The following is a 27,471-nucleotide window of genomic DNA, read 5'->3' as shown; positions in this document are numbered from 1 at the left end:
CTTACTGTGCCCTGAATATGTCGACTTACTTCTTCAATGCGCTATCACCATCAAGAAGCGGAGTTGAGATTCGCTTAAATGGACATGCCGTGACTCTCTATATATGACGAGGACAGACGAGACCATGAGCGAATATACCGGGTCAGTTTCACAGTCTCTTCATAAGCTATTCAAACGAAACACTCCTCTTATTTGTTCGGGAGCTTACCATCTTAGGAAACGTTTTTGGTTGGTTAGCTTACGAAAAGACTGTGGAATTGATCCTTTTGCCTTACCAGTTCCAATTTTCGGTACTCTCCCAAACGAAAAGCAGTGAGCAAAGTTGATTGTGGAGCCTGATGACGGCTAAAGTACTTTTGTTGGTTAGCTAGCAAGAGGAAAAAGGGTGACTCTGGAACTGGCCTGTCAGCAATAAGGCGGTAGTTTGAAGGGTTAGATTGGATGCGGACGATAGGTGGGAATAGATAGGTAAGTTTCATAAAGGGACTTCCATGTGCAAAACTGATGGCTTCTTACAACTTTCCTTATTTTCTCTTGTTCTCATGTTCTTTTTAGGAGGAGGATGAGTAGTCAGACCTTCTCGCCTTCCACCTCCCTGGACTGTGCCTTCTGAGTGTCTGTAACTCTTTCACTGTTATTTGACACATCTTTTAATCACTAACCACTTGGAGACATATTTTCTTCTAAATTGCAAAATCTATTATTTTTTATGCCTTCTTCCTGTACATGCTTATGAGGAGAACGTACACTGTTTTCAGTGTTGTGAATTGTTGCATACCGCAGTGGAAGGGCAGCAGGGTCTTGCGTCATGGCCTTCCCACTTCCCAGTTTTCTTATCTTGACTGGTGCGAGGTCACCACGGTGGCCTGTGGTTTTACTGATGGCATGGTGTATTTTTTTACTCATTACATAGTCTAGGTAATAAATATTCAATATTTATGTTTATTACACCGGTGCGAACAAGACAAAAATTTTACGTTACACAGTTTTAATAAAGAATATTAAGGAATTCTCTATTACACCAATGAAAATAAATGGAAAAATTGTTAAGTACATACTTTTTCTTAAGAATAACATTTTTTTTTTTTTTTCAATATATATTAATCTTCCTTTCTGATATTATTTTTTTTCTTTCTACAAAATAATCCCTCAAATTCTTTTACTCCTTAGGGTTTTAACATAACAATTCCTAATAATTTCTTTATAATATTTTTTTTCATAAGGCCTTAGCTTCACAAGACAAACTCCATAGTATTTTTATGGAATTAAGAGCTACCATTAATATCAGACCCTTGACTTATGTGGATAATGATATGAACTGCATCTGTTCACTTGCTCTCAATTAGTGCAGGGCCGCAGGTTAAGGTCTTTTGCTTGATCCGGTAACATACAAAATTTATCAGATCTCACTGATGTATCTAACCAAACAATAAGTGATAAGTTGTCTTACATTTCTAAAATATCTACTGACAAGTGGAAAAGGTGAACAAATGAGTATCTAGCAAGTCCATGAGAAAAGTGTCCACTAAAGACATAAAAGGCTGCCTCAACATGAATGGGAGGTTGTCACAATTCCACAATGATTGCATGTGATCCCCATGGAAACTAAGTAGAATCACTTGCATAGAATGGGAAACCCTGAGTTGATTGGGTAAAGACTGCCAAAGGAGTCACCAACCATTCCCTGGTCTACTTGTTCCCTTTTCAAACAGGATTTGGATGCAAGGAAACTCCTGTGCCATTTCAAGGCACAGCTGAAAAGAGGGCTTGCAATCAGCGTCCCACTAACAGACAGGCCTTGAATCTGTCAAACTAATATATATATATACTCGTATATATATATATATATATATATATATATATATATATATATATATATATATATATATATATATATATATATATATATATATATGCAACGTTTGAAACGTTGCAAGAGTAAAACCTCACTCCACCAAAGTTGGTCTCAACACCTGTGTTTTATATATATATATATATATATATATATATATATATATATATATATATATATATATATATATATATATATATATATATATATATATATATATATATATATATATATATATATATATATATATATATATATATATATATATATATATAAAACACAGGTGTTGAGACCAACTTTGGTGGAGTGAGGTTTTACTCTTGCAACGTTTCAAACAAACTGGAAAGGTGGTGAGTAAATCTTTAAGCGGGTGGTATTAAAAAGACAAAATCCAATGATGAACCTGGTCAGAAGCCATGAATCCACCTGATGCATACAGTCACAATGACCAGTCGAGGGTACTGTGACCAAAGAATGGTAGTAGTGTAGGCTACACCGCTGGCCCATCTTGTAAATATTCTGTTGTGCAGAAGGACGTGTATGAACAACTGAGATGTCGAGTTAGACCAACTTTGGCGGAATGAGGTTTATTTCTGCAACAATTTGCTTGATGAGTGACAGTATAGCCTACACTACTACCACTCTTTCATCACAGTACCTTTGAGTAGTTGCTGTGACTGTATGCATTGGATGGATTCATTGCTTCTACTGGCCAGTTCATCGTTGGATTTTAGCTTTTTAATACCACCCACTTTAGGATTTACTCATCACTCTTCAATTTCAGTTGAAAATGCTGTCAGACATACAGCGAAAAGTTGCAAGAATAAAACCTCACTACACCAAAGTTGGTTTAACTTGACACCTACACTGTTCCTACATGTTCTTCTACAAGCCAGACACACACACAGACACACACAGTGTTCCCTTGCCTATTCACAGTTCAGCATTTGCAACTTTGCATATTCAAGGATTTTTTTTTCCTAACCTAATCTAACAAATAGGGAATTTTCAGAGTTGTCAGATGTCACCAACTGCTCATTCTTTCAGCCCAGTCTTGATTATTCTTTCAATTATTGTAAATTACACGCTTTTTTCTGGGACTGTAACAGCTACACATCAATACAATACTGATATACCACTGGTATTCCCTATTCAACACAATCCTGAACACAACAACATAGTCCTCATTTGTGACTTTAAGAAGGTTCATGTTTTTAACACTTATACACTAACACAATGCGCAATACACTTTCTTCTCCCTCTCTCTCTTGCTCAGATAAGAGAGAGAGAGAGAGAGAGAGAGAGAGAGAGAGAGAGAGAGAGAGAGAGAGAGAGAGAGAGAGAGAGAGAGAGAGAGAGAGAGAGAGAGAGAGAGAGAGAGAGAGAGAGAGAGAGAGAGGGGGTGGGGGAGGAATAGGCAGGCAGCAGCCAATCACAGAAGTCACCCATGTATCACTGCAGAAGGTGCAGTTAGCCTCTGGGAGAGAAACCTTACCACTTTTCAAAAATATTCTGTTGACTGCACGTCAGCCAACTCTCCCACATTTTAAGACCTAGGACATTTGTAACATAAAGCAAGTGTTCGATAATTTTGAAATGTGCCATAATTTGCAAGCAGTTAGTTTGTAAAATTAAACAAGTGTTCAAAAGCTTTAATGGAGTTGTTATACCCAAAATTTGGTAAACAGAGGTTTGTTACACTGAGGGTTTACTGTACATATCAGCTTAGTCTCCTTTCATTTTACAGTGTACTGAATTTTTCTTTTTAATTAAAATATTATGTACAATACTATACATATAACTGTTTCATATTATGTTAAAATGAATTTTAAATATGCTTTATAAGTGAGATGTACATCTTATGGTTTAAACTATAAACATAAGTATTTCTGAGCCTTGTAGGAGTGGTTTCCCAGATTGATGGATTTTCACTATTCACAGGAGGCTTTGGAATGTAATTCCCACAAATGCCAGAACACTGTGTGCACATATATATATATATATATATATATATATATATATATATATATATATATATATATATATATATATATATATATATATATATATATATATATATATATATATATATATATATATATATATATATATATATATATATATATATATATATATATATATATATAAACTCATGGTGGCAGGCAATAAGGTCAGAATTTCATTCTGAAAAATAAAAAGGGCAAATTTTCAAATATGTATCTTAAAGGATATTAAATCAAACTAATGAAGGATATAACTGTCATGTCTTATCAAATGATTATTAAGTCACAGTGCCAAGATGACATCATGGTTATAAGTAGAGCTACATCAGTGAACCAAACACTCAACCTCTTCCATACATTGCTATCATTGTCCATGCCAACTGAAACACTCTACCACACTTGACTTTCACTGTGGCTATGCCACTGCATTCCAACATGGTGAATCCTTCTTTATTTTACCAGTGTCCTTCTAATTTGTTGTTGGCAATTTAGTGTTTGCATACTGCTACATCTTATGTGGTAGGCAATAACCAATAAAGTATCCACACTTCTAAGATTTGTTTCTTGTAACACATTTTACTTAAACAACCTGTCTCTTAAACAACAGACTTTACTAGAAATGAACTGAAATGTCACTGTGCTTACCATACACTGTATCTCCCCAAAACATTCAATTCGGATAAGCAGGTCACTCTAAGAGCACAAATCTCGCAACATTATCAGGCTTCTGTTGCGATACCCACAGCCAAAATGATTCCTGCAATTGTCAAAATATGTCAAGATTTTAGAAGAGGCAAAAACTTTACAAGCAGATACACATACTAAGCATAATTTCACTGCTACATTTTAATCACCATTTACTAAGGCCCTAAGAAAAAATGATCTTCCTTAAAAATCATGCATTAAATAAAAATGTGTTAGAATCATATTTACTTGCTGACCTCTATTATGTAAGTTAAGGAAGTTTTTATGAATCAGAACCAAATCCCAGCTATGTCATAAAATGTAGCTGTGCAAATGTGATACAGTGCTCCTATCTCCAAAAAGATTACAAAGAATATTTTAAAATTAATAAAAAGTTGTAAGTTGAATGTATCAGCTTAAACAGTTACCACCACCACCACCACCACCACCACCACCACCACCAGCACCACCTTCACCATCAGGATAACAGTTTAGGCAGTAGATGTCTAAAACTTTGGTGACAGCCTACCTCAGGAACTCAATCTTGTTTTGCAGCAATTCATAAGCATGAAATCCTGTTTAGTCCTCAGGACTGAGCAGGGCCACAGAAACAATATTGCTGACTACTGTCAGGAAAATTATGTTTCCTTACATTTTTTTGTACAATTTCTTACTGTGTTCATTGTTATATATCACAAAACCTATAGCATCAATATTTTCTTTTCCTTCTACACATTTATACATCATGATCATGTCACCTTGTTTTCGTCTTTCCTTTACTGTTAGAAGCTTCAGTTTGTCAAGAATTTCTTCATTGCTAAAATCTAACAAGTCTGTTACCAATTTTGTTGCTGCTCTTTACACTTTCTTTAGCTTTTCAACATGTTTTTTTTTTTCAGATGTGGATTCAAAACTATTGCTGCATATCCAAGTGTTGGTCTTATAAATGCTGTGATTATTTTCTTTAATTTCCTCATCTGTGTATTCAAATGCCATCCTCATATTTGTCAACAAGTGCTCTATGTTCCTTACTTTGCCATTTACATGGTCTTCAGGTGATGGCCTGCTTTTTATTATTACACCTAAGACTTTTTCAGATGCTTGGATTGTATTGATATCCAATTTATAATTCAGGTCTGCCAAACCTTATCACATGACATTTATCTACAGTAAAATGTGTGTGTGTGTGTGTGTGTGTGTGTGTGTGTGTGTGTGTGTGTGTGTGTGTGTGTGTGTGTGTGTGTGTGTGTGTGTGTGCATGTGTGTGTGTGTGTGTGTGTGTGTGTGTGTGTGTGTGTGTGTGTGTGTGTGTGTGTGTTTAACTAGTTGTATTGTACAGGGCATGAGCCAAAGCTCATTTTGTCCTGTCTCCATAACCATATTAATCCAGTTTCTCTTTGAACATGTGTACACTGTTTGTCACAACTACCTCTTCCTTCAAATCATTCCAGATTTCAATAGTTCTATATGGGAAGCTGCATTTCTTGATGTTGCTTAAACATCCACTCTTCTTTATTTTCTTCCCATGCCCCCTCGTCTGTCTCTCTCTCCCTCCTCCATCTGTGGTACCAAGTCATTTCTGTCTGTTCTTTCCATACTGTTTAGTAATTTGTACATTGTTATCAGATCTCCTCTTTCTCTTCTCTCTTGTAGTGTTGGTAATCCCATCTCCAAGTCTTTCTTCATAGCTTAGGTCTTTCAATTCTCGTAACATCTTCGTCGCTATCCTCTGTATTCTTTCCAGTTTCCATTTATCTTTTTTTTTCTATCTGGAGCCCAAATTACTGCTGTGTATTCCAGTTTAGGATGTATCATGCTTGTTATAATTTTTTTCATCATTTATCTAAATAGTTAAACACCACATTGATGTTTGTTAACAAGCAGTATGTAGAGCTGAATATCCCATTTATGTGTGTTTCAGGTGATAATGTGTCCTGAATCATTACTCCCAAATCTTTTTCTTCATTACTTTTCATTATTATTTCTTCTCCCATTTTGTACTTCCATGAAGACCTTTTTTTTTAACTTTTATCGTATTTCCAACATGTGACATTTTCTGGCATTAAATTCTAGTTTCCATCTTTGGCTCCATGCATGTATCATGGTCATATTCTTTTATAACTACTTGCAGTCTTTTTCACCTTTTATTATTTTCATTATTTTTATCAGCAAACTGGTTTAAATAACTATTTAGATACTCTGTCATATCATTTACATATATTAAAAACATAATAGATGTCACCACAGATCATTGTCACTTTGTGCCAACTTGAATTAGTGTCTCTGATTACTGTTCTCCTTTCTCTCCCTTGTAAATAATCCTCCATCTCAATGTTGCTCCCATTAGTCCTCCTTCATTCACTAGCTTCCACATAAGGCTTTTGTGAGGAAATGTATCAAATGCTTTTTTGAGATCCAAGTATACCACATCAACCCATCTGTCCCTCTCTTACACTCCATCTATTATTTTCATATAGGAGCAGGAGGCAGTAGACACCTGCCGAAACAATAATTACTCCCTGTAAGGTCTAAAGCACTGTTCAGGGGGTGCTGTGAACTTATCATTAAACCCAGCTGTGGCCTCACTGAATGTTTCCCTTTGTGTCTCACAACACAAGGGGGCAGTCACAGCCTGCCCTCTAAAGACAACTCTCTTCCTCCACACAAAACTACAAGCACCTAATAACACACACACCCTTCACTCAAAAATTTTTAAATCATCATGGCGACTCCTACACCAGCCTCGGAGTCCCAATCTGGGGAGGGGACCATAAATGTCCCCAGGTCAGACTGCCTTTCTGTCGACGACCCTAAGTGTCTCGACACCCCCCCCCTCAACTTTTTCCTCATTAACTTCTGCAACATTCGCGGTCTAAGATCTAATTTTCAATCTGTAGAACACCACCTCTCCTCTTCTAAACCTCATCTTCTTTTCCTCACTGAAACTCAGGTGTCTGAGGCGACTGACAGTAGCCCCTTTTTTGTTCCCTCCTACTTTCTCAATCCTCATTTTCGATCCAAAGCTGGATGCTGTGTTTATGTGCGCAATGACTTAACCTGCTCTCATGCCCATGCACTTGAATCTTCCGAGTTTTCCATCATCTGGCTACGACTACAGTCACTCTCAAACCAAATTTATCTGTGCTGTATACCTCTCACCTAACTCCTCTGACTATAAGAAATTCTTTGACTACTTAACTTCCAAAGTGGAGCACATTCTGACCCTCTTCCCTTTTGCAGAAATCTCCATTCTTGGAGACTTCAATGTTCACCACCAACTTTGGCTTTCCTCTCCCTTCACTGACCATCCTGGTGAACTAGCCTACAACTTTGCTTTCCTCCATGACCTAGAGCAATTGGTGCAACACCCTATTCGTATTCCTGACCGTCTTGGAGATAGACCTAACATTCTTGACCTTTTCCTGACCTCTAATCCTTCTGCTTATGCTGTCACCCTTTCTTCTCCGTTGGGCTCCTCCGATCACAATCTCATATCTTTATCTTGTCCTATCGCTCCAATCCCTCCTCAGGATCCCCCTAAGCGAAGGTGCCTCTGGTGTTTTGCCTCTGCTAGTTGGGGTGACCTGAGGAGGTATTTTGCTGATTTTCCTTGGAATGACTACTGCTTCCATGTCAGAGACCCGTCTTTGTATGCTGAGCGCATAACAGAGGTGATAGTGTCTGGCATGGAGGCGTACATTCAGTCTTTTTCTCGCCCTAAACCTTCTAAACCTTGGTTTAACACAGCTTGTTCTCGTGCTATACATGATAGAGAGGTGACCCACAAAGGGTACTTAAGCCTTCCATCACCAGAATCTCATGCATTTTATATTTCTGCCTGGAACCATGCCAAGTCTGTTCTCCAACTAGCCAAAAACTCCTTCATTAACAGAAAATGTCAAAACCTTTCAAGATCTTACTCCCCTCGTGATTTCTGGCATCTAACCAAAAATATCTCCAATAACATTGCTTCTTCTTCTTTCCCTCCTCTATTTCAATCAGATGGTACCACTGCTATCACATCTATTTCTAAAGCTGAACTCTTTGCTGAAACCTTTGGTAAAAACTCTACCTTGGACAATTCTGGGCTTGTTCCTCCCTCTCCTCCACCCTCTGATTACTTCATGCCACATATTAAAATTCTTCGCAATGATGTTTCCCATGCCCTTGCTGGCCTAAACCCTCGGAAGGCTTATGGACTTGATGTGGTCTCTCCTATTGTTCTCTGAAACTTTGCCTCCGTGCTTGCACCTTGCCTAGTTAAACTCTTTCAGCTCTGTCTGTCAACATCTACCTTTCCTTCTTGCTGGAAGTTTGCCTACATTCAACCTGTTCCTAAAAAGGGTGACCGTTCTAATCCCTCAAACTACCATCCTATTGCTTTAATTTCCTGCCTATCTAAAGTTTTTTTAATCTATCCTCAACAGAAAGATTCTTAAACATCTATCACTTCACAACCTTCTATCTGATTGCCAGTATGGGTTCCGTCAAGGCCGCTCTACTGGTGATCTTCTGACTTTCCTTACTGAGTCTTGGTCATCCTCTTTTAGAGATTTTGGTGAAACTTTTGCTGTTGCCTTGGACATATCAAAAGCTTTAGGTAGAGTCTGGCACAAAGCTTTGATTTCCAAACTACCCTCCTATGGTTTCTATCCTTCACTCTGTAACTTCATCTCAAGTTTCCTTTCTGACCGTTCTATTGTTGCTGTGGTAGACGGTCACTGTTCTTCTCCTAAATCTATTAACAGTGGTGTTCCTCAGGGTTCTGTCCTGTCACCCACTATCTTCTTATTATTCATTAATGATCTTCTAAACCAAACTTCTTGTCCTATCCATTCCTACGCTGATGATATCACCCTGCACTTTTCCACGTCTTTTCATAGACGTCCAACCCTTCCGGAGGTAAACATATCACGCAGGGAAGCCACAGAACATTTGACTTCTGATCTTTCTAAAATTTCTGATTGAGGGAGAGCAAACTTGGTATTGTTCAATGCCTCAAAAACTCAATTCCTCCATCTATCAACTCGACACAACCTTCCAGACAACTATCCCTTCTTCTTCAATGACACTCAACTGTCCCCCTATTCTACACTGAACATCCTCGGTCTGTCCTTTACTTATAATCTGAACTGGAAACTTCACATCTCATCTCTAGCTAAAACAGCTTCTATGAAGTTAGGTGTTCTGAGACGTCTCCGCCAGTTTTTCTCACCCCCCCCAGCTACTAACTCTGTACAAGGGCCTTATCCGTCCATGTATGGAGTATGCTTCACATGTCTGGGGGGTTCCACTCATACTGCTCTTCTAGACAGGGTGGAATAAAAAGCTTTTTGTCTCATGAACTCTTCTCCTCTAGCTGACTGTCTTCAGCCTCTCCCTCACCACCGCAATGTTGCATATCTAGCTGTCTTCTACCGCTATTTTCATGCTAACTGCTCTTCTGATCTTACTAACTGCATGCCTCCCCTCCTTCCGCAGCCTCGCTGCACAAGACTTTCTTCTTTCTCTCACCCCTATTCTGTCCACCTCTCAAACGCAAGAGTTAACCAGTATTCTGAATCATTCATCCCTTTCTCTGGTAAACTCTGGAACTCCTTGCCTGCTTCTGTACTTCCACCTTCCTATGACTTGAATTCCTTCAAGAGGGAGTTTTCAAGACACTTATTCATCAATTTTTGACCACTGCTTTGACCCTTTTATGGGACTGGCATTTCAGTGGGCATATTTTTTTATTGGATTTTTGCTGCCCCTGGCCAGTGTCCTTCCTACATAAAAAATAAATAAATATACAGAAGCTCAGTAGGATCTCCCTTTCCTGAATCTAAATTGCTTTTCTGTAATTATCTTTTCATCTTCCAGATATTCCACCTATCTCTTTCATTACTATTTCACAAAGCCTGCTTATAATACTTGTTAGTGACACTGGTCTATAATTTAATGGTTCCACTTTATTTCCTCCTTTATACATTGGCACTATGTTAGCTGTTTTCCATTCTCTTGGTACTTTTCTTCTCTCAACAAGCTGTTAATTATATCCCATATGGGTTCCTCCATTTGTTCTCTGCCTTCTTTTAATATCCATCCATTTATTTGATCTGGTCCCATAGCTTTATTAACAACCAACTCTTCCAGCAGTTTCTTGATTTATTGTCTCTTTATTTGTACTTCCTGTATTCCCTCATTTTGTGATACCACTTTTGGTGTCACAAATTCGGTTTTCTTTATAAATACAGATTGAAAACTCTCATTCATTAGTTCGCTCATCTCCTCAGTAGCTTCATAAAATTCTTCCTTCCCTTTTTAACTTGTTTATGCCATCCTTATGCTTAATTTTTCTGTTTATGTATCTGGAAGAGTTTGGGTTCTTCCTTGCATTTTCTTACTATGTCACTTTCAAAGTTTCTTCTTCTCTTTTTCTTATACTATATTCATTCCTTTCATTCCTTTCATTCATTCCTTTCTGTTTTCTTCTTTAGCATTTCTGTTCTGTTGTCTCATAATTTTCTTCCATGCCCTGTCCTTTTTCTTTTTTGCTTCTACACACCTGGCATTATACCATTCCATGTTTCCCAACTTTCACTTTATAACTTGGCATAAACTGTTGCACACTCTCTCTATACTTGCTCAAAAATATCACTTATTTTTCTTGCACTATTTTACCTTCAAATAGCTCTTTCCATTTTCTTTTCCCATAAAATTTTCAAGTTCTGCAAAGTTTGCCTTCTGTCTCCTGTTTCTATATTGTTCATTCCTGTGCAACACTTTTTCCTCCTGTGGTACTATTTCTATTACCACATGATTGCTTCTTCCCAGTGGACTCAGACAATGTATGCTTGGTCTATTTTCTGGGGTTTCTGTAAACACAAACTCCAAATATGATGGTTCTTCCCCTCTGCATCTTATAGGCTCATTCACACACTGTCCAATCATGGTTTGTGTAGGTTTTTCACTCCATGTCCTGACATTTTCACTCACTTCCATCTCTTCCCAGTTAAATCCTTTAGAGTTGAAGTCACCTACTAAATGCACTTTGTTACTTTTCCTTAACATTTCCTCTATACTATTTTTTTTACTAGTTGTATACTTTTAAATTCACTGGTCTCCCATGCATTAGTTTTTGGTGGTATGTATGTCACAATGATTTTCCTTTTTCATTTCATTTGAACTTAATTAAAACACTCAAAGTTTCTGCCATTCCATCACCATATTACACTTCCTCAACAACAATATCCTCTTTTATCAATATCATCACTCCTCCTCCGCCCTTTCTTTTTCTGTCTCTTCTCCATGTGCTCTATCCTTCCTTTGCAAATCCCAACTATATTTCATCTTTTAGTTTGGTTTCTATTCAACATACCACATCTGGTTTATTGTTCTTTAAGTAGTCTTTAAGTTCTAATAGGCTCAACACCAAACCATCCACATTAGCATACATAAGTGTGTGTGTGTGTGTGTGTGTGTGTGTGTGTGTGTGTGTGTGTGTGTGTGTGTGTGTGTGTGTGTGTGTGTGTGTGTGTGTGTGTGTGTGTGTGTGTTGCCTTTTCTGGCCTCCCAAATTTTTGTATGCCTTGATCTGTGGAGGGCTGTAGTCCCTGTCCTCCCTGGCTCATAAACCTATGATTACTAACACAAAAAAGTAATTACTATTAAGTTTTATATGATAATCAGTAAAATCTTCTTGTCTACATGAAAAGAAAAAAAAGCTGTGACAAACAATTACCTTTACATTGCTAACAATACAAACCATGACTAAGAAACAAAACTTTGTATGAATGACACACATTTCTTGTAAATTACTGACCAGTAATTCAGATTATGGAACAATTTGTACAGCTTGTGTCTATTATTCCAACCAGATGCCTTTGGAATCAGGGCATGATATTCATCCCAGAACTGTGGTGAGAATCCTCCAAACATGGCAGCACTGGCTATGTCGTACTCATGGTGGCCATAGAATGATGCTGGGTCGAAGATAACTGGAAAAACAAAGTGTGGACTGATCACTTCAAACACTGACAGTTTATGTCAACAGACCATTAGAAACAAAACATTCAAACTGAAGGTGCTCATACTACATTTCTCATATATGCTTGCATTGCTTTCCTTATCCCATCTTAACTCCTAATGTTCCTATGAGACAACTCATTTTCACAACATGCACTCTTGACTGCTGTGCCATATTCAACGTCCAATCTTTTTAAATGTAAATATCAGTGTTGCCAGGATATCATCATCTCATAAATGTCTCCTTACAACCATGGACACACTTAACCCTTTCATGCCTCCTACAAGTGATCCCATGGCACACTGTAAGGAGGCAACCACCACCACTCTTACAGGGATAAATAACTTTCCTTCAGTCCAGCAGCTTCAGTACTCATCCTCCCTGCTTCACCAGTCTGCTCAGATGCCTGGGATGAAGCAGGCTTCACTGTTTTCACTCTGCTTCATCTGGCTTAGGCTCAGGATTGAAGGTAAGTTTCAGCTGACTCAGTTTGCTTCACCAGCTTACTCTAAGGAGGAGTGTCAAGTAATCTGGTGGTTAGTTTATGCTGGGGAAAGCAGACAGCAACTGAGCTCTCGCTTGAGCACTTCCTGCCTCTTGTACTCCTGGCTGCTCCCTCTGTTTGGACAGCTTTGGAGTCATGGGTTGGCCCTGAGTATCTGCCAACATCCACTGTGCCTCTAGACTGGTCTTAGTTTATGCAAATGTATTCTCTTGGCTAATGCCACATTCCCTCTTCCTCTGCAATGAGTGGCATGTCTTGAAGGAAGAGTAATTGTTTCTGGGGTGGGGTTATTTGCTTGTTGGAGCTACCCATGTCTATCATCCAAGGGCCTCACCGTGTTGGAGAATCTATCCTTGTGTTTGTGTTGCAAGTGCTGAGTGACAAGACTTGGGTTGGTAATCTGTCTTTATAGCTATATTAATGGCTTCCAGGATCTTTGCTTCATCAATCTTCTGATTTACTCTGATCCTTGACAGTGGCAGTCCTTGTTGACTGTACAGCAGGTAACTGTTTCAGCCACTGTTGTGCACCCCTCACTGTCTGTGGTCCAGAAATAAGAGTCTTGCCATTCTTATTCTTTCTTGTCAGTTGTTGCTAGTATAAGCTTCTGGTGTTGCTAAGGAGAGATGATACTATCTGCAAATTTCCTTCATTTTCAAAGAAACTTGTTTGGGGAAAGTAACCCTTAAGCATTTTGTGTGCCGCTATACATATGTGTATACATAAACCTACACATATTTAACTATTTCTGTCTTCCCCATCACCTATATTATCTCTGATCCAAACCACACATGTACCTCTGTACCCTTCTGTATTGGTGGGAACATTAGTAAAGCACACCCTTCTTTTCCTCTTCCCTTACTTTTCTCATCCATAACACACCATGCCACTCCTTCCAATCCCAGCCACAACTCACTTTCATTCCAATATGTGATCACTCATAATGTAGACAGAGTACAATAACTCTGGAGCAAGTGATATAATATGTACTGACCCTAAAAATCATCTGATAAAATTCTATATAAACATTTCATAAGCAAAGTGAATACCTCATGGTATAACAATTGCAACTGGACAGAAAACTGGCTGTCAATGCAAACAAATATCAAATGATTATAAATGAAAATTCATCAGATTGTACTGGTGTTAGCAGTAGCACCCTTCAAGGTAAAGTTTTAGGACACATACTTCATATGATCAAGAGCAGTGGTGGCTCGTGAATTGAATTAGTGGGGACGCTGCTTCAGAAAAATTTTTAGGCATTGTTTTACTATTGTATAACACAAAACAGACATACAGAAATAAAATTTATATATAATGATACAATACTAAACAAAAAAATATTTATATACTTTATATATATATTTATATGACATCTACAATTCATCCCATTCATATACTCCCCACATTATACATGATTATTAAGCACTATACATGCTGATGCATAACATAAACACATTGTTGAGGTAAAAAAGAGGTTAGCCGGACAGATGTACATACAGAGTGCATACCATCAGCTGGATCCACACTACACACTTCCTCTCTCTCTCTCTCTCTCTCTCTCTCTCTCTCTCTCTCTCTCTCTCTCTCTCTCTCTCTCTCAGTATCTATGAAGTGAATTAAACAAACTATCCCATGGTCTGCATTAAAGTGTCCATTTTGACAACATAAATTGATGCATATGTCTCAGTGTTTTGTCCTTCAGGAACTGAAAGTAACAAATGCCAGTGTTTGCTGTTTTTTTTTTTCTTACTGTTTTTACACCAAAAAATTGCTCAGTTAGCATGATGTATCCCTCAGCATGCACTTGATGCTGTTCTCTCCCACATTTCACACCCCAGCCTGCATGCTAGCTGACCTTCTACTTCAACCATGAAACACTACTTCCCACACAAACAAGATCAGAACTGCATGAGTGACAGTGCTCTTTCTCTCTCCCATGGAGAAGTGTGCCTGTGTGCAACAGCCAAACACTGCATCACTGGAACTATGGAGTACACACTTCCATGCAAGGATTTTTGTATTTTTTCATGAATGAGATAATGGCTACTGACATTAAGCATTATGGTTATTGATACTAGTATTGAATACAATGTACAAGTATAAAGATTTCAAGAAAAAAATGAAAGGCAAAAAGAATCATTACATTTTGTTATCAAGTGAATATAGGGATGCTGCAGTTCTGTAGTGCCTATACATGAACCACCACTTAATGTTGGGGCAGAGAGAGAGAGAGAGAGAGGAGAGAAGAGAGGAGAGAGAGAGAGAGAGAGAGAGAGAGAGAGAGAGAGAGAGAGAGAGAGAGAGAGAGAGAGAGAGAGAGAGAGAGAGAGAGAGAGAGAGAGAGAGAGAGAGAGAGAGAGAGAGAGAGAGAGAGAGAGAGAGAGAGAGAGAGAGAGAGAGAGAGAGAGAGAGAGAGAGAGAGAGAGAGAGAGAGAGAGAGAGAGAGAGAGAGAGAGAGAGAGAGAGAGAATGATGAAATGACATGCAAAATCCAGTACAACTCACCTGGGCCATCTGCCATCTCTGTTGCACTGCTGCTCCACAGGTCACCATGGAGGAGGGATGGGAACACTTCAACACCTGAGAAATATTGTGGTATCTTCAACTGCAGGTGGGACCACAATTCACTCACTTCTCAATCCCCATAATGGTAAAAATATAGACAACTTTTTATTTTCATTATTCTAGAATAAGGACACATACAACACTAATATATGCCAAACCATACAAGAAATAATGGATTCAAGCTTGACAAAGTTTGATTTAAAAGAGATAAAAAGGAATGGTCCTCAAGTAGAGTGGTAGATGAATAGACTACTCAATAATCAGGTTGTTAGTGCTGAGTCATTAGGGAGTTTTAAAAGATTTGACAAATTTATATATGAAGATGACAGGTGAAAAATAGGTAAATATCTTTCTTGCAGGGACTGCCATGTGTGGGCCATGTGGCTTACTGCAGCTTCCCTTGTTTTCTTATGTTATTATACTGGAAGTTTTTTGGCCACAACTTGTCACATTCTATACCAAGAGATTTCTTTTTTGAGCTCCAACTCTCTTGCATTTGTTACATTTTTCAGCTGAAAATATTATAACAATACACAAGAGATGAACGTACGGAAACATTATATAAGTATCCAGGTGTAGTTAACCCTTAGCTGGTGGCAGTAGTCTCTATGAAGCCCCCAAAATAGAAAAGTGTCTATTTAAAGTTAGCATGCACTGTATGCTAACTATATTTAGACTCTACCACAATAGGGAATAATTGCTATATGCTTATCATATTGTTATGACCACAATTTCCAACCACCTTCACAAAGCTGGACTAGCCTCCCCCAAGTCACCTCCTTTGTGACTGGGTGCAGGGCTTAATATGGGTTACAAGGTCCACTTTTGACTCACTTCTTACCAACTGTCTTAACACCAGATTACACAAATGAGATCACCAGTCTGTTTTACCCACCCAAAGACAAGGGAAATACAACAACTACAAGAAACTCTATCAGCTGGGCAAGAATCACCAGCCATGTCTTGAAAGAAACAATTGTAACGAGCAACAAAACATATATGGTTGAGGTATAAAACCACACTGGACAACCGCCTACATTACACATTCTCCCACTGTCCACTGACTTGTTATAGCCTCTAACCTAGCCACATCTAGATAGAAACAATTGTAACAAGCAACAGAATATATATGGTCAAGGTATAAAACCCAACTGGACAACCACCCATCTAACAGATCCTCCTACTCTCCACCAACGTCTTATAGCCACTAGCCTAGTTGTGTTGTTTACCACCTCAAGGACGGCAGGCCTGATCAGAGCCTGAGGAGGGAGTAAATTTCACTACACTGCTAATCACTTAAGTCCTATGTGGCTTAGCTGCCTCAGCCAACAGTAGCATTTAACACAAAACAAACTCTATGAAACATCAAACATCTATGAAAAGACACAGAAAAGTGCAGGGTGGTATCATCAGCATAGGAGTGAATAGGACAAGAAGTTTGGTTTAGAAGGTCACTGATGAATAATAAGAAGAAAGTGGGTGACAAGACAGAACCCCGAGGAACACCACTGTTAACAGATTTAGGAGAAGAACAGTAGCCATCTACCACAGCAGCAATGGAATGGTATGAAAGGAAACATGAGATAAAATTACAAAGAGAAGGATAGAAGCCATAGGAGGGTAGTTTGGGAATCAAAGCTTTGTGCTAGACTCTATCAAAAGCTTTTGCTATGTCCAAGGCAACAGCAAAAGTTTCACCAAAATATTTAAAAGAGGATGACCAAGACTCAGTAAGGAAAGCCAGAAGATCACCAGTAGAGCAGCCTTGATGAAACCCATACTGGCAATCAGATAGAAGGTTGTGAAGTGATGGATGGTTAAGAATCTTCCCATTGCGGATAGACTGAAAAAACTTCAGACTGGCAGGAAATTAAAGGAATAGGACGGTAGTTTGCCTACATTCAACCTGTTCCTACAAAAGGGTGACCGTTCTAATCCCTCAAACTACCGTCCTATTGCTTTAATTTCCTGCCTATCTAAAGTTTTTGAATCTATCCTCAACAGGAAGATTCTTAAACATCTATCACTTCACAACATTCTATCTGATCGCCAGTATGGGTTCCGTCAAGGCCACTCTACTGGTGATCATATGGCTTTCCTCTTTTAGAGATTTTGGTGAAACTTTTGCTGTTGCCTTGGACATATCAAAAGCTTTTGATAGAGTCTGGCACAAAGCTTTGATTTCCAAACTACCCTCCTACGGTTTCTATCCTTCTCTCTGTAACTTCATCTCAAGTTTCCTTTCTGACCGTTCTATTGTTGCTGTGGTAGACAGTCACTGTTCTTCTCCTAAATCTATTAACAGTGGTGTTCCTCAGGGTTCTGTCCTGTCACCCATTCTCTTCTTATTATTCATTAATGATCTTCTAAACCAAACTTCTTGTCCTATCCACTCCTACACTAATGATACGACCCTGCACTTTTCCATGTCTTTTGATAGACGTCCAACCCTTCAGGAGGTAAACATATCGCACAGGGAAGCCACAGAACGCTTGACTTCTGATCTTTCTAAAATTTCTGATTGGGGCAGAGCAAACTTGGTATTGTTCAAGGCCTCAAAAACTCAATTCCTCCATCTATCAACTCGACACAACCTTCCAGACAACTATCCCTTCTTCTTCAATGACACTCAACTGTCCCCCTATTCTACACTGAACATCCTCGGTCTGTCCTTTACTTATAATCTGAACTGGAAACTTCACATCTCATCTCTAGCTAAAACAGATTCTATGAAGTTAGGTGTTCTGAGACGTCTCCGCCAGTTTTTCTCACCCCCCCCAGCTACTAACTCTGTACAAGGGCCTTATCCGTCCATGTGTGGAGTGTGCTTCACATGTCTGGGGGGGGGGTTCCACTCATACTGCTCTTCTAGACAGGATGGAATCAAAAGCTTTTCGTCTCATCAACTCCTCTCCTCTAACTGACTGTCTTCAGCCTCTCTCTCACTGCCGCAATATTGCATATCTAGCTGTCTTCTACCACTATTTTCATGCTAACTGCTCTTCTGATCTTGCTAACTGCATGCCTCCCCTCCTTCCACGGCATCACTGCACAAAACTTTCTTCTTTCTCTCACCTCTATTCTGTTCACCTCTCTAATGCAAGAGTTAACTAGTATTCTCAATCATTCATCCTTTTCTCTGGTAAACTCTGGAACTCCCTGCCTGCTTCTGTATTTCCACCTTCCTATGACTTGAATTCCTTCAAGAGGGAGGTTTCAAGACACTTATTCATCAATTTTTGACCACTGCTTTGACCCTTTTGTGGGACTGGCATTTCAGTGGGCATTTTTTTTATTTGATTTTTGTTGCCCTTGGCCAGTGTCCTTCCTACATAAAAAAAAAAAAACAGAAAAAAAAGTTTGAGGGATTAGAATGGTCACCCTTTTTAGGAACAGGCTGAATGTAGACAAACTTCCAGCAAGAAGGAAAGGCAGATGTTGACAGACAGAGTTGAAAGAGTTTGACTAGGCAAGGTGCAAGCATGGTGGCACAGTTTCACAGAACCAAAACCTAAAAGGTATACATCTCTGCAACATTACTTTCCACATAAAATCTCTATTCTTTATCATTTTTCCTTTTCTCTTCTTTTCTTCAAAGACTTTGGCAGTATATTCATTAGTTTCTCTTGCTATGTGTTCAATAATATCCCTATCTACAAAAGAGAGAAAAATTTCCATTGGGTCTTGAGGATTCTTCCAGACTACTTTGACATCTGTGTCTCCAGTAAATGAAAGCCATTCTCTACTAACAGTCAGTCCCACAGTCAGTTACAGTCCAGCTACCACATGAGACAGACATACAAAGGCAGACAGTGTTGCTTGGAAGAGACTAAGGAGTTTTTACAATTAGACGAGCCAATTGCTTTAAGGGGATAGTTGAGCAATTACTGGTCGTACGCCCCAGCCTGTATAGGTAGTGTAGGAGTCTCCATATCGGCCTGGCTTGAAGTGTAGTTATTTGGAACACACTGGCTACATATCAGGATGTGACTCCTTGGCAAGGCCACAGCAAGCTGAGTTTTATTACAGTAAGAAGTGAGTTACCCTCTTGTTTGTTTTGCGAGCACTCGTCTGTATTTGTGTTGTTGTGTTAAGTGCTACTGCGATCAGAGGCATGTCTCCAATACCCTTTTTGATATAGAGGAATACTTTACACTGTCTGGAAGTAATTTATCTTTCTTCCTTTTGAGAAAGGGGATATTATAGTGCCTGGCAGAGGACTATAACACCTTGTCAGGTGTGGGCAGTCTGTTATCTTGGGCGGTAATCCCCAAAGATATTATACCTTGACTTTACATGTGTTGTCACTTGTTATAATTGTCTTTTCCCTAGAATGTGGTGATTGATTCTTTCCCAGCTGTTGGAGCTGATAGTTCGGGAACTATTTCCTTGTCTGCTGGTGGGGGAAGCAGACTGGCAACATCATTTGTGTAACCTGGAGTTGTGACCAGTGTAAAAGGTGCAAGAGTCAAAAGAGGACCTTGTACACTGTCTTAAGCCCTGTAGCCAGTCATGTAGGGGATGACTTGGGGGGAGCTAGTCCAGTTGAAACAGCTGTGGGAAGAGCAGGGATTTGTGGTCATAACAATATCCAGATATCAAAAGAAAGTTAGATTACTGAGGTTTATGGGAGGCACAAAAGAGTGCAGCCCACCCCAACAAAACATGGGAACACAGCAAGTGAACTTAGCATCAGTTGTTAACCACTCAAAAGTTGAAAGTAAGGGAGTTTTGTAGGCTCAGGAACACTCGAATATCACTGATTATACAAGGTGTAACATGAGTTTCTGCAGATATTGCCAGAGGTGAAAACAGTTTATTCTAAGTGGAAAATCTTTTATGCACATGTGCATTTTGAGACATTGTTTAGCCATGGAATGAAATTCTTCAAGTGTGGCCTAGCAACAGATACAATGGTAGAGCCAGTGGGTATCCATGGTGGAGATCTGAAATTATCAATGATTCAGTCATGATTTTTACAAGTTTTGGAGCTTTACAGTGTCATGTTACTGGCCGAGTTTACCTTGAATGGGATCACGTTTTCTTAGTGTCCCCGTGTTCCGGTTACCTGCCATTCGGGCATTATCCTTATTATTGTTATAAGTAGTGTAAGGCTTATTTACCCATTTTATATCATGTAGTATTATCCTCTTCATAATTTAAGTTCTCTATATCTTTATATGTATAAGGAAGGGAGTATAATTGAGGTGAAATACGTTGAAAACGAGGGGAGCTTGAGTGGGCAACAACACATTCCAAGGAGGGGAAAAGTCAGAGCGCCTTAGGTCGTGAGGAAAGGTGGAGGGAAGGCGTCTCTCAGGGAAGGATCTTGGTGTGGATTGGTGATGGAGTGAGTTTGTGGAGGTATTAGTGGTGTAGCGGTATAACCTTGATATCCAGGATCAGGTTAGTGAGTCTTTTGTGGTACCAAGAGCTCTTGTCCGCTGAAATTCAGTTGTTGAGTTGTGCCGGTGACGCTGTTGGGAGGGGTCATAGGTCACTGGCAGCCATTTTGTGAGTGGAGGTTGTGGTGTTAACCTTGGAAGTTGGTGTTGTGGTGTATTGGCAGCCATTTTGTGAGTGGAGGTTGTGGTGTTAACCTTGGAAGTTGGTGTTGTGGTGTATTGGTGATTTTGGGGACGTTATGGTGTTATGGGTAATCTTTGGTGATAATGGTAATCTCCTGTGAGGCTTGAGGAGGTGAAATACGAAATACGGGAATTATTGTCTGGGGACGCGATAATGGCGTCCGGGTAGATTCCTGCGGTTGAGGGGAAATATTTCTGTGACTGGTGGAGGTGTAAACGAGTTCTGGTGATGTGGGAAGTGGCGAGAACGTCATGTAGTAACGTGTACTACCTCATGTTGTTTGTGAATTATTATTAGTATTAATATATGTGTTGGTAACATAGAATAATCGTGTTTTCTACCCCACCCAAAATTAATCTGGTATTAGAGGTAATTCCAGGTGTGCTGAGTCAAGGTAAAGGTGGAGTAAGAGATAACTCTGACGATTTCGGATAGGTCGGGTAGGCACTCGAAGCCTTTAAAAATCCAGACCTTTAAAACTTTCCGGGATCAGTGTAACGTCCACTTTCTTGGAGAGATAACCGGGATCGTACGATCGCAGGTAAGTAGGCGATCGTGACAGAATATGGGGGCCTGTCCGGGATTTTGTTGAACATTTGTGGGGTGTAACGAGTGTTACATGGTGATTGTTGTTGGGAGGAATTTACCTGTGTGAAATATTTCTTTAAAACTGTGCATGTATTGTGGTGAATATTTGAAGAAATATTTTGTGGAGTGTAGTGATTGTAATCATGGCCGCTAGACGTGTTGAGATGTTCCTTCTGTCGAGAAGTGTGCATGATCTGTACACACTAACCAAGGAGGAATTGTGTTCAGTGGCTGAGAGGTTTCAAGTGGAGTTGAAATCCAAGAAAAAAGAGGAAATGCAGGCGGAGTTGAAAAATGCTCTTGTGGAGAGGAGCTGGTTTGAAAATGATGGTGGTGAAAGTGAGGATAATGATGGGGAGAGTGTAGAGGAAGGTGCTGGGGTCAGTGAGATAAACCTGAGTGCTTTTGGTGGAACAGATGGCCTTTCTAGTAGTGAAAAATTTGAGTTAATGAAACTTCAAATACAGATGCAGAAGGAACAGAAACAGCAAGAGATGGAGTTAAAGAGGGAACAGAAACAGCAAGAGATGGAGTTAAAGAGGGAACAGAAACAGCAAGAGATGGAGTTAAAGAGGGAATTGCAAAGGGAGCAAATGCAGAAAGAGGTGGAGTTTCAACAGATACAGATGCAAAAAGAGATTGAGATAGAAAAAATTAGAGCAGAAAGTCAAAATAAAGTAAATGAGACCAGGGCAGGAAATGGTGCTCAAGGCAACGGGGATTTAGAGAAAAGGGCCATCAGTATGCCTAACTTTGTGGAAGGGGAGGAAGAAAACTTTTTTTTCAATTTGAAAAAGCTGCAAAGATGATGGGATGGGATGAAAATGATTGGGCAATAATAGTCCAGTCTAAATTTGAGGGAAGGGCCCGAGCGGTATATGTGAATTTGAGTGAGCAAGAGGCGCGTGATTATGAAGTGGTAAAGGAAGCGGTGTTGGGATCAACCCTTCTATGTCCGGATGTGTACCGGGAAAGGTTCCGCAGGACGACAAAACGCCCAGGTGATACTTATCTCGGGATGGCTCGAGAGGTTATCCTTAAACTGGACCGGTGGCTGAAGGCCGAGGAAGCCACTATGCTTGAAGAGGTAAAAGGAGTTATACAGATGGAACAATTTATGAGCCAAATGTCCCTCAGTGCCAAATGTCCCTCAGAGCCAAGATGTGAGCTCGCATCACACGACATGAAAGACGTGATGGAAGCCGGACGCAGAGCTGACAAGTACTGTGCGGTCCGTGGGCTGAACGGAGATGAACACCATGAAGGGAGAAAGCCATTCCCCAGCAGAAATGATGGTCATCAGAGATATAAGAATGACAGTCAGATGAGCTCGACATCAGTCCACAGATCAAACCAGCCCCGCCCTAACAACTATAGTTTTCCCCCACACTTACACCATGCCCCCGCCAGCCGACCACAACATGAGGTCTACGCCCTATGGGAGTAGGCCCAGGAGCACTACCTATTACCAGAAGGGTAGTGGGGATGAAGGTGCAGTTAAGAGCCTTGGATGTGGAAGTAGTGGGCATAGGAAGTTCCAGTGTCCGAAGGGACGGCCGAAGCCAGTGGGAGCAGTTGCCGCCCAAAGAGACCTGATAAAGTATGTGGAGAATATGAATGCAGAGATACAAGAGGAGCCGCCAAAAGATGAGGGCCTTGAGCACTTCACCAGTAAGGGCACAGTGAAAGTGGAGGGAAGTCCAGAGAAGGTGATCAGAATCCTTCGGGATACGGGAGCTAACCAGAGTCTGATCTTAAGTAGTGTACTCCCATGGAATGAGGAGACCAGCACTGGCAGAGAGGTCTCATGCAAGGGTGCAGGAGGCAAGTTCAGTATTCCCCTGCACAAAGTTTGGCTGGACTGTGGATACGTCACTGGAGAGGTGACGGTGGGAGTGAAGGAGGCACTGCCCGTAGATGGAGTGGATATGCTGGTTGGGAACGACCTGGCTGGAGGTCGAGTTATCCCTAAACTTCAGATGGTAGACAACCCTCTGATAGGGATGACGGAAACCACCACTCCAGCAGCAGTCCCTCACTCAACAGATGGGGAAGCAGAGGTGCCTGAATTGTTCCCAGTCTGCGCAGTGACCCGAGCGATGGCCCGGAAGGAACGCATGGACACCGAGGGAGCAACGCAGGAGGACGAAGGCCTGGGCGTTCTGTTTGAGGAACCTGATGAAAAAGGAACTAACCCGGAGTGCGCGAGTGGTGGACCGGTTGCAGGTCAAGTGGGGCCCAACCTTGATTTTCTGGTAGAAAAGAACAAGTTGATAAAAGCTCAGGAGAGTGATGAAAGCTTGAAGTCTGCTTGGAATGAGGCTAACAGGCTGGGTGAGCTTGACAATGAGTACGTGGGCTACTACGTGAATAACGGGGTATTAATGAGAAGTTGGAGGCCCCTGACAGCCCCAACCTCCGATCACTGGATGGTGAAAAGGCAGATTGTGGTGCCATGGGTGTATAGGAAGAAAATTTTGGAGATGGCACACGAAGGTAATCTGGCAGGACACCTGGGGGTCAGAAAAACCCTAGGAAAGATCCTGTGTCATTTTTACTGGCCTAGAGTGAGGGGTGATGTGAAAGAGTTTTGTAAAACTTGTGGTTTGTGTCAGAAGGTAGGCAAGCCGAACCAGGTGATTCGCCCTGCCCCCCTTCATCCTATACCTGTGGTCGAGGAATCATTCAGTAAGGTGGTGATAGACTGTGTAGGTCCTTTACCAAGGACCCGGAGGGGGAACCAGTACTTGCTGACTATTATGTGTATGTCATCCAGGTTTCCTGAGGCCATTCCCCTCAGGAGTATAAACTCTAAAAACATTGTGAGGGAACTGGTGAAATTTTTCTCCTGGGTGGGAATTCCTAAGGTGTTGCAGTCAGACCAGGGAAGTAATTTCACTTCTCGTGCGTTCAAGGAAATCCTAAGGGGTCTAAAGATTGAACCGAGACTGTCGAGTGCTTATCATCCTAAGTCTCAGGGTTGTGTAGAAAGATTTCACCAAACTCTTAAAAACACTCTCAGGATGTATTGTGAGGAGATGAGTGTTCAGTGGGATGAAGCATTGCCACTAGCCTTGTTCGCGTTAAGGGACAGTGTGCAGGAGTCAACTGGTTTCAGCCCATTTGAGTTAGTGTATGGCCATGAGGTGAACGGTCCTTTAAGGATGGTGAAAGAAAAATGGTTAGGAGTAGAGGAGCCTCATACTGTGGTGAAATATGTATCTGATTTCAAGGACAGATTGATGAGAGCTAGGGAAATGGCTCGGGAAAATCTGAAAAATAGTCAGAGTGAAATGAAAGGCTGGTATGACAAGAAGGCGAGGGCCAGATCTTTCCAGCCTGGGGACAAAGTCTTGGTTCTTTTCCCATTGCAGGGTGATCCTTTCAAAGCCAGGTTCAGCGGGCCTTGGGAGATTGAGAGGAAAATGAGTGATGTAAATTACATTGTAAAAACTCCAGGGAGGAAGAAAAGGAACCAGTTGTGTCATGTAAACATGTTGAAGCCATTTCATGAAAGGGACGGGACAGCCTGTGCAGGTCTTCACCGACCACAATCCACTCATTTTCTTGCATAAAATGAAAAACTCCAATCAGAGGCTGATGAGGTGGTGCCTGGTCTTGCAGGACTATAACTTAGAGATTCACCATGTGAAAGGCAGTGAGAATATTATTGCTGATGCCTTGTCCCGCGCACCACCTAGTCGTGAGGCATCCTAATCAGGTGCCTCACGCCTCTTTTGGGAAGGGGATGTCATGTTATTGGTCGAGTTTACCTTGAATTTGATCACGTTTTCTTAGTGTCCCCGTGTTCCGGTTACCTGCCATTCGGGCATTATCCTTATTATTGTTATAAGTAGTGTAAGGCTTATTTACCCATTTTATATCATGTAGTATTATCCTCTTCATAATTTAAGTTCTCTATATCTTTATATGTATAAGGAAGGGAGTATAATTGAGGTGAAATACGTTGAAAACGAGGGGAGCTTGAGTGGGCAACAACACATTCCAAGGAGGGGAAAAGTCAGAGCGCCTTAGGTCGTGAGGAAAGGTGGAGGGAAGGCGTCTCTCAGGGGAGGATCTTGGTGTGGATTGGTGATGGAGTGAGTTTGTGGAGGTATTAGTGGTGTAGCGGTATAACCTTGATATCCAGGATCAGGTTAGTGAGTCTTTTGTGGTACCAAGAGCTCTTGTCCGCTGAAATTCGGTTGTTGAGTTGTGCCGGTGACGCTGTTGGGAGGGGTCATAGGTCAAACTGGCAGCCATTTTGTGAGTGGAGGTTGTGGTGTTAACCTTGGAAGTTGGTGTTGTGGTGTATTGGTGATTTTGGGGACGTTATGGTGTTATGGGTAATCTTTGGTGATAATGGTAATCTCCTGTGAGGCTTGAGGAGGTGAAATACGGGAATTATTGTCTGGGGACGCGGTAATGGCGTCCGGGTAGATTCCTGCGGTTGAGGGGAAATATTTCTGTGACTGGTGGAGGTGTAAACGAGTTCTGGTGATGTGGGAAGTGGCGAGAACGTCATGTAGTAACGTGTACTACCTCATGTTGTTTGTGAATTATTATTAGTATTAATATATGTGTTGGTAACATAGAATAATCGTGTTTTCTACCCCCCCCAAAATTAATCTGGTATTAGAGGTAATTCCAGGTGTGCTGAGTCAAGGTAAAGGTGGAGTAAGAGATAATTCTGACGATTTCGGATAGGTCGGGTAGGCACTCGAAGCCTTTAAAAATCCAGACCTTTAAAACTTTCCGGGATCAGTGTAACGTCCACTTTCTTGGAGAGATAACCGGGATCGTACGATCGCAGGTAAGTAGGCGATCGTGACAACAGTATCCCAAGACAAGACGAGTGACAATAACATACCAATACTGACTACCGATAAACATTATACAATGACAGTATGGATGTAATAAACAACAAATAAAATAACAGGCTGTGTGGCACCATGCATGACCAGGCAGAAAGTGGGAAGGAGTGAGGCTAGCAGCAAATCCTTCCAAGACGATGACAATGAATATGTTCAAAATGTATTGCATACTTTAGAGAAATGTGGAGTGTGCGGAAATGGTGTTTCTCCAACGTGGTTACTCACCCAGCCCAGCTGTTGTATGTCACCCAGACATACTTGAATTTCATCTCACACACCTAAACACCTCAAAATGCATATGTGTATAGAACATTTTCAACTTTCACCACTGGCAATATCCACAGAAACTCATGTTCATGCAGTTTAGAAAGCCTGACTTCTGATCTCTCTAAAATTTCTGATTGGGGCAGAGCAAACATGGTATTGTTCAATGCCTCAAAAACTTAAATTCCTCCATCTATCAATTCAACGCAACCTTCCAGACACCTATACCCTCTTCTTCTGTGACACTCAACTGCCGCCCTCTTCTACAATGAACATCCTCGGTCTGTCTTTTATTTATAATCTAAAGTGGAAACTTCACATTTCATCTCTTGCTATGACAGCTTCTATGAAGTTAAGCATTCTGAGACATCTCTACCAGTTTTTCTCATACCCCAGCTGCTAACTCTGTACAGGGGTCTTATCCATGTATGGAATATGCTTCACATGTCTGGGGGGGTTCCACTCATTCCACTCTTCCAGACAAGGTGGAATCAAAAGGTTTTCATATTAAGAACTCCTTGCCTCTATCTGATTAT

The 27,471-nt window shown here is 40.6% G+C and overlaps 3 protein-coding genes across 3 annotated transcripts in view; 2 read left to right on the top strand and 1 right to left on the bottom strand.

Annotated features, from left to right (window-relative positions):
* Positions 1-4,101: 4,101 nt before the first annotated feature.
* Positions 4,102-27,471, bottom strand: part of LOC135108112 (ketosamine-3-kinase-like) — a 62,681-nt gene continuing 39,311 nt past the window's right edge. The window contains exons 5-7 of the mRNA XM_064018796.1: positions 15,561-15,635; positions 12,344-12,518; positions 4,102-4,612 (exon numbers count right to left, since the gene is read on the bottom strand). Coding sequence (XP_063874866.1) covers positions 4,549-4,612; positions 12,344-12,518; positions 15,561-15,576 — 255 coding nt within the window. The 5' untranslated portion in view covers positions 15,577-15,635 and the 3' untranslated portion in view covers positions 4,102-4,548. The remainder of the gene's footprint in view (positions 4,613-12,343; positions 12,519-15,560; positions 15,636-27,471) is intronic.
* Positions 21,941-22,606, top strand: LOC135108192 (putative uncharacterized protein DDB_G0287113). Its single transcript, XM_064018966.1, has one exon. It carries the CDS (start codon positions 21,941-21,943, stop codon positions 22,604-22,606), a length of 666 nt encoding a protein of 221 aa, XP_063875036.1.
* LOC135108191 (uncharacterized) lies at positions 22,603-25,514 on the top strand. The gene is made up of 3 exons (XM_064018965.1): positions 22,603-23,116; positions 23,208-25,285; positions 25,422-25,514. The coding sequence occupies exons 1-3, from the start codon at positions 22,603-22,605 to the stop codon at positions 25,512-25,514; spliced, it is 2,685 nt and encodes an 894-aa protein (XP_063875035.1).

This window comes from Scylla paramamosain, chromosome 16 (assembly GCF_035594125.1).
Source record: "Scylla paramamosain isolate STU-SP2022 chromosome 16, ASM3559412v1, whole genome shotgun sequence".
Lineage (NCBI taxonomy): Eukaryota > Metazoa > Arthropoda > Malacostraca > Decapoda > Portunidae > Scylla > Scylla paramamosain.
The sequence above is the reverse complement of the archived record's forward strand: the minus strand, read 5'-3'. Positions and strand labels throughout refer to the sequence as shown.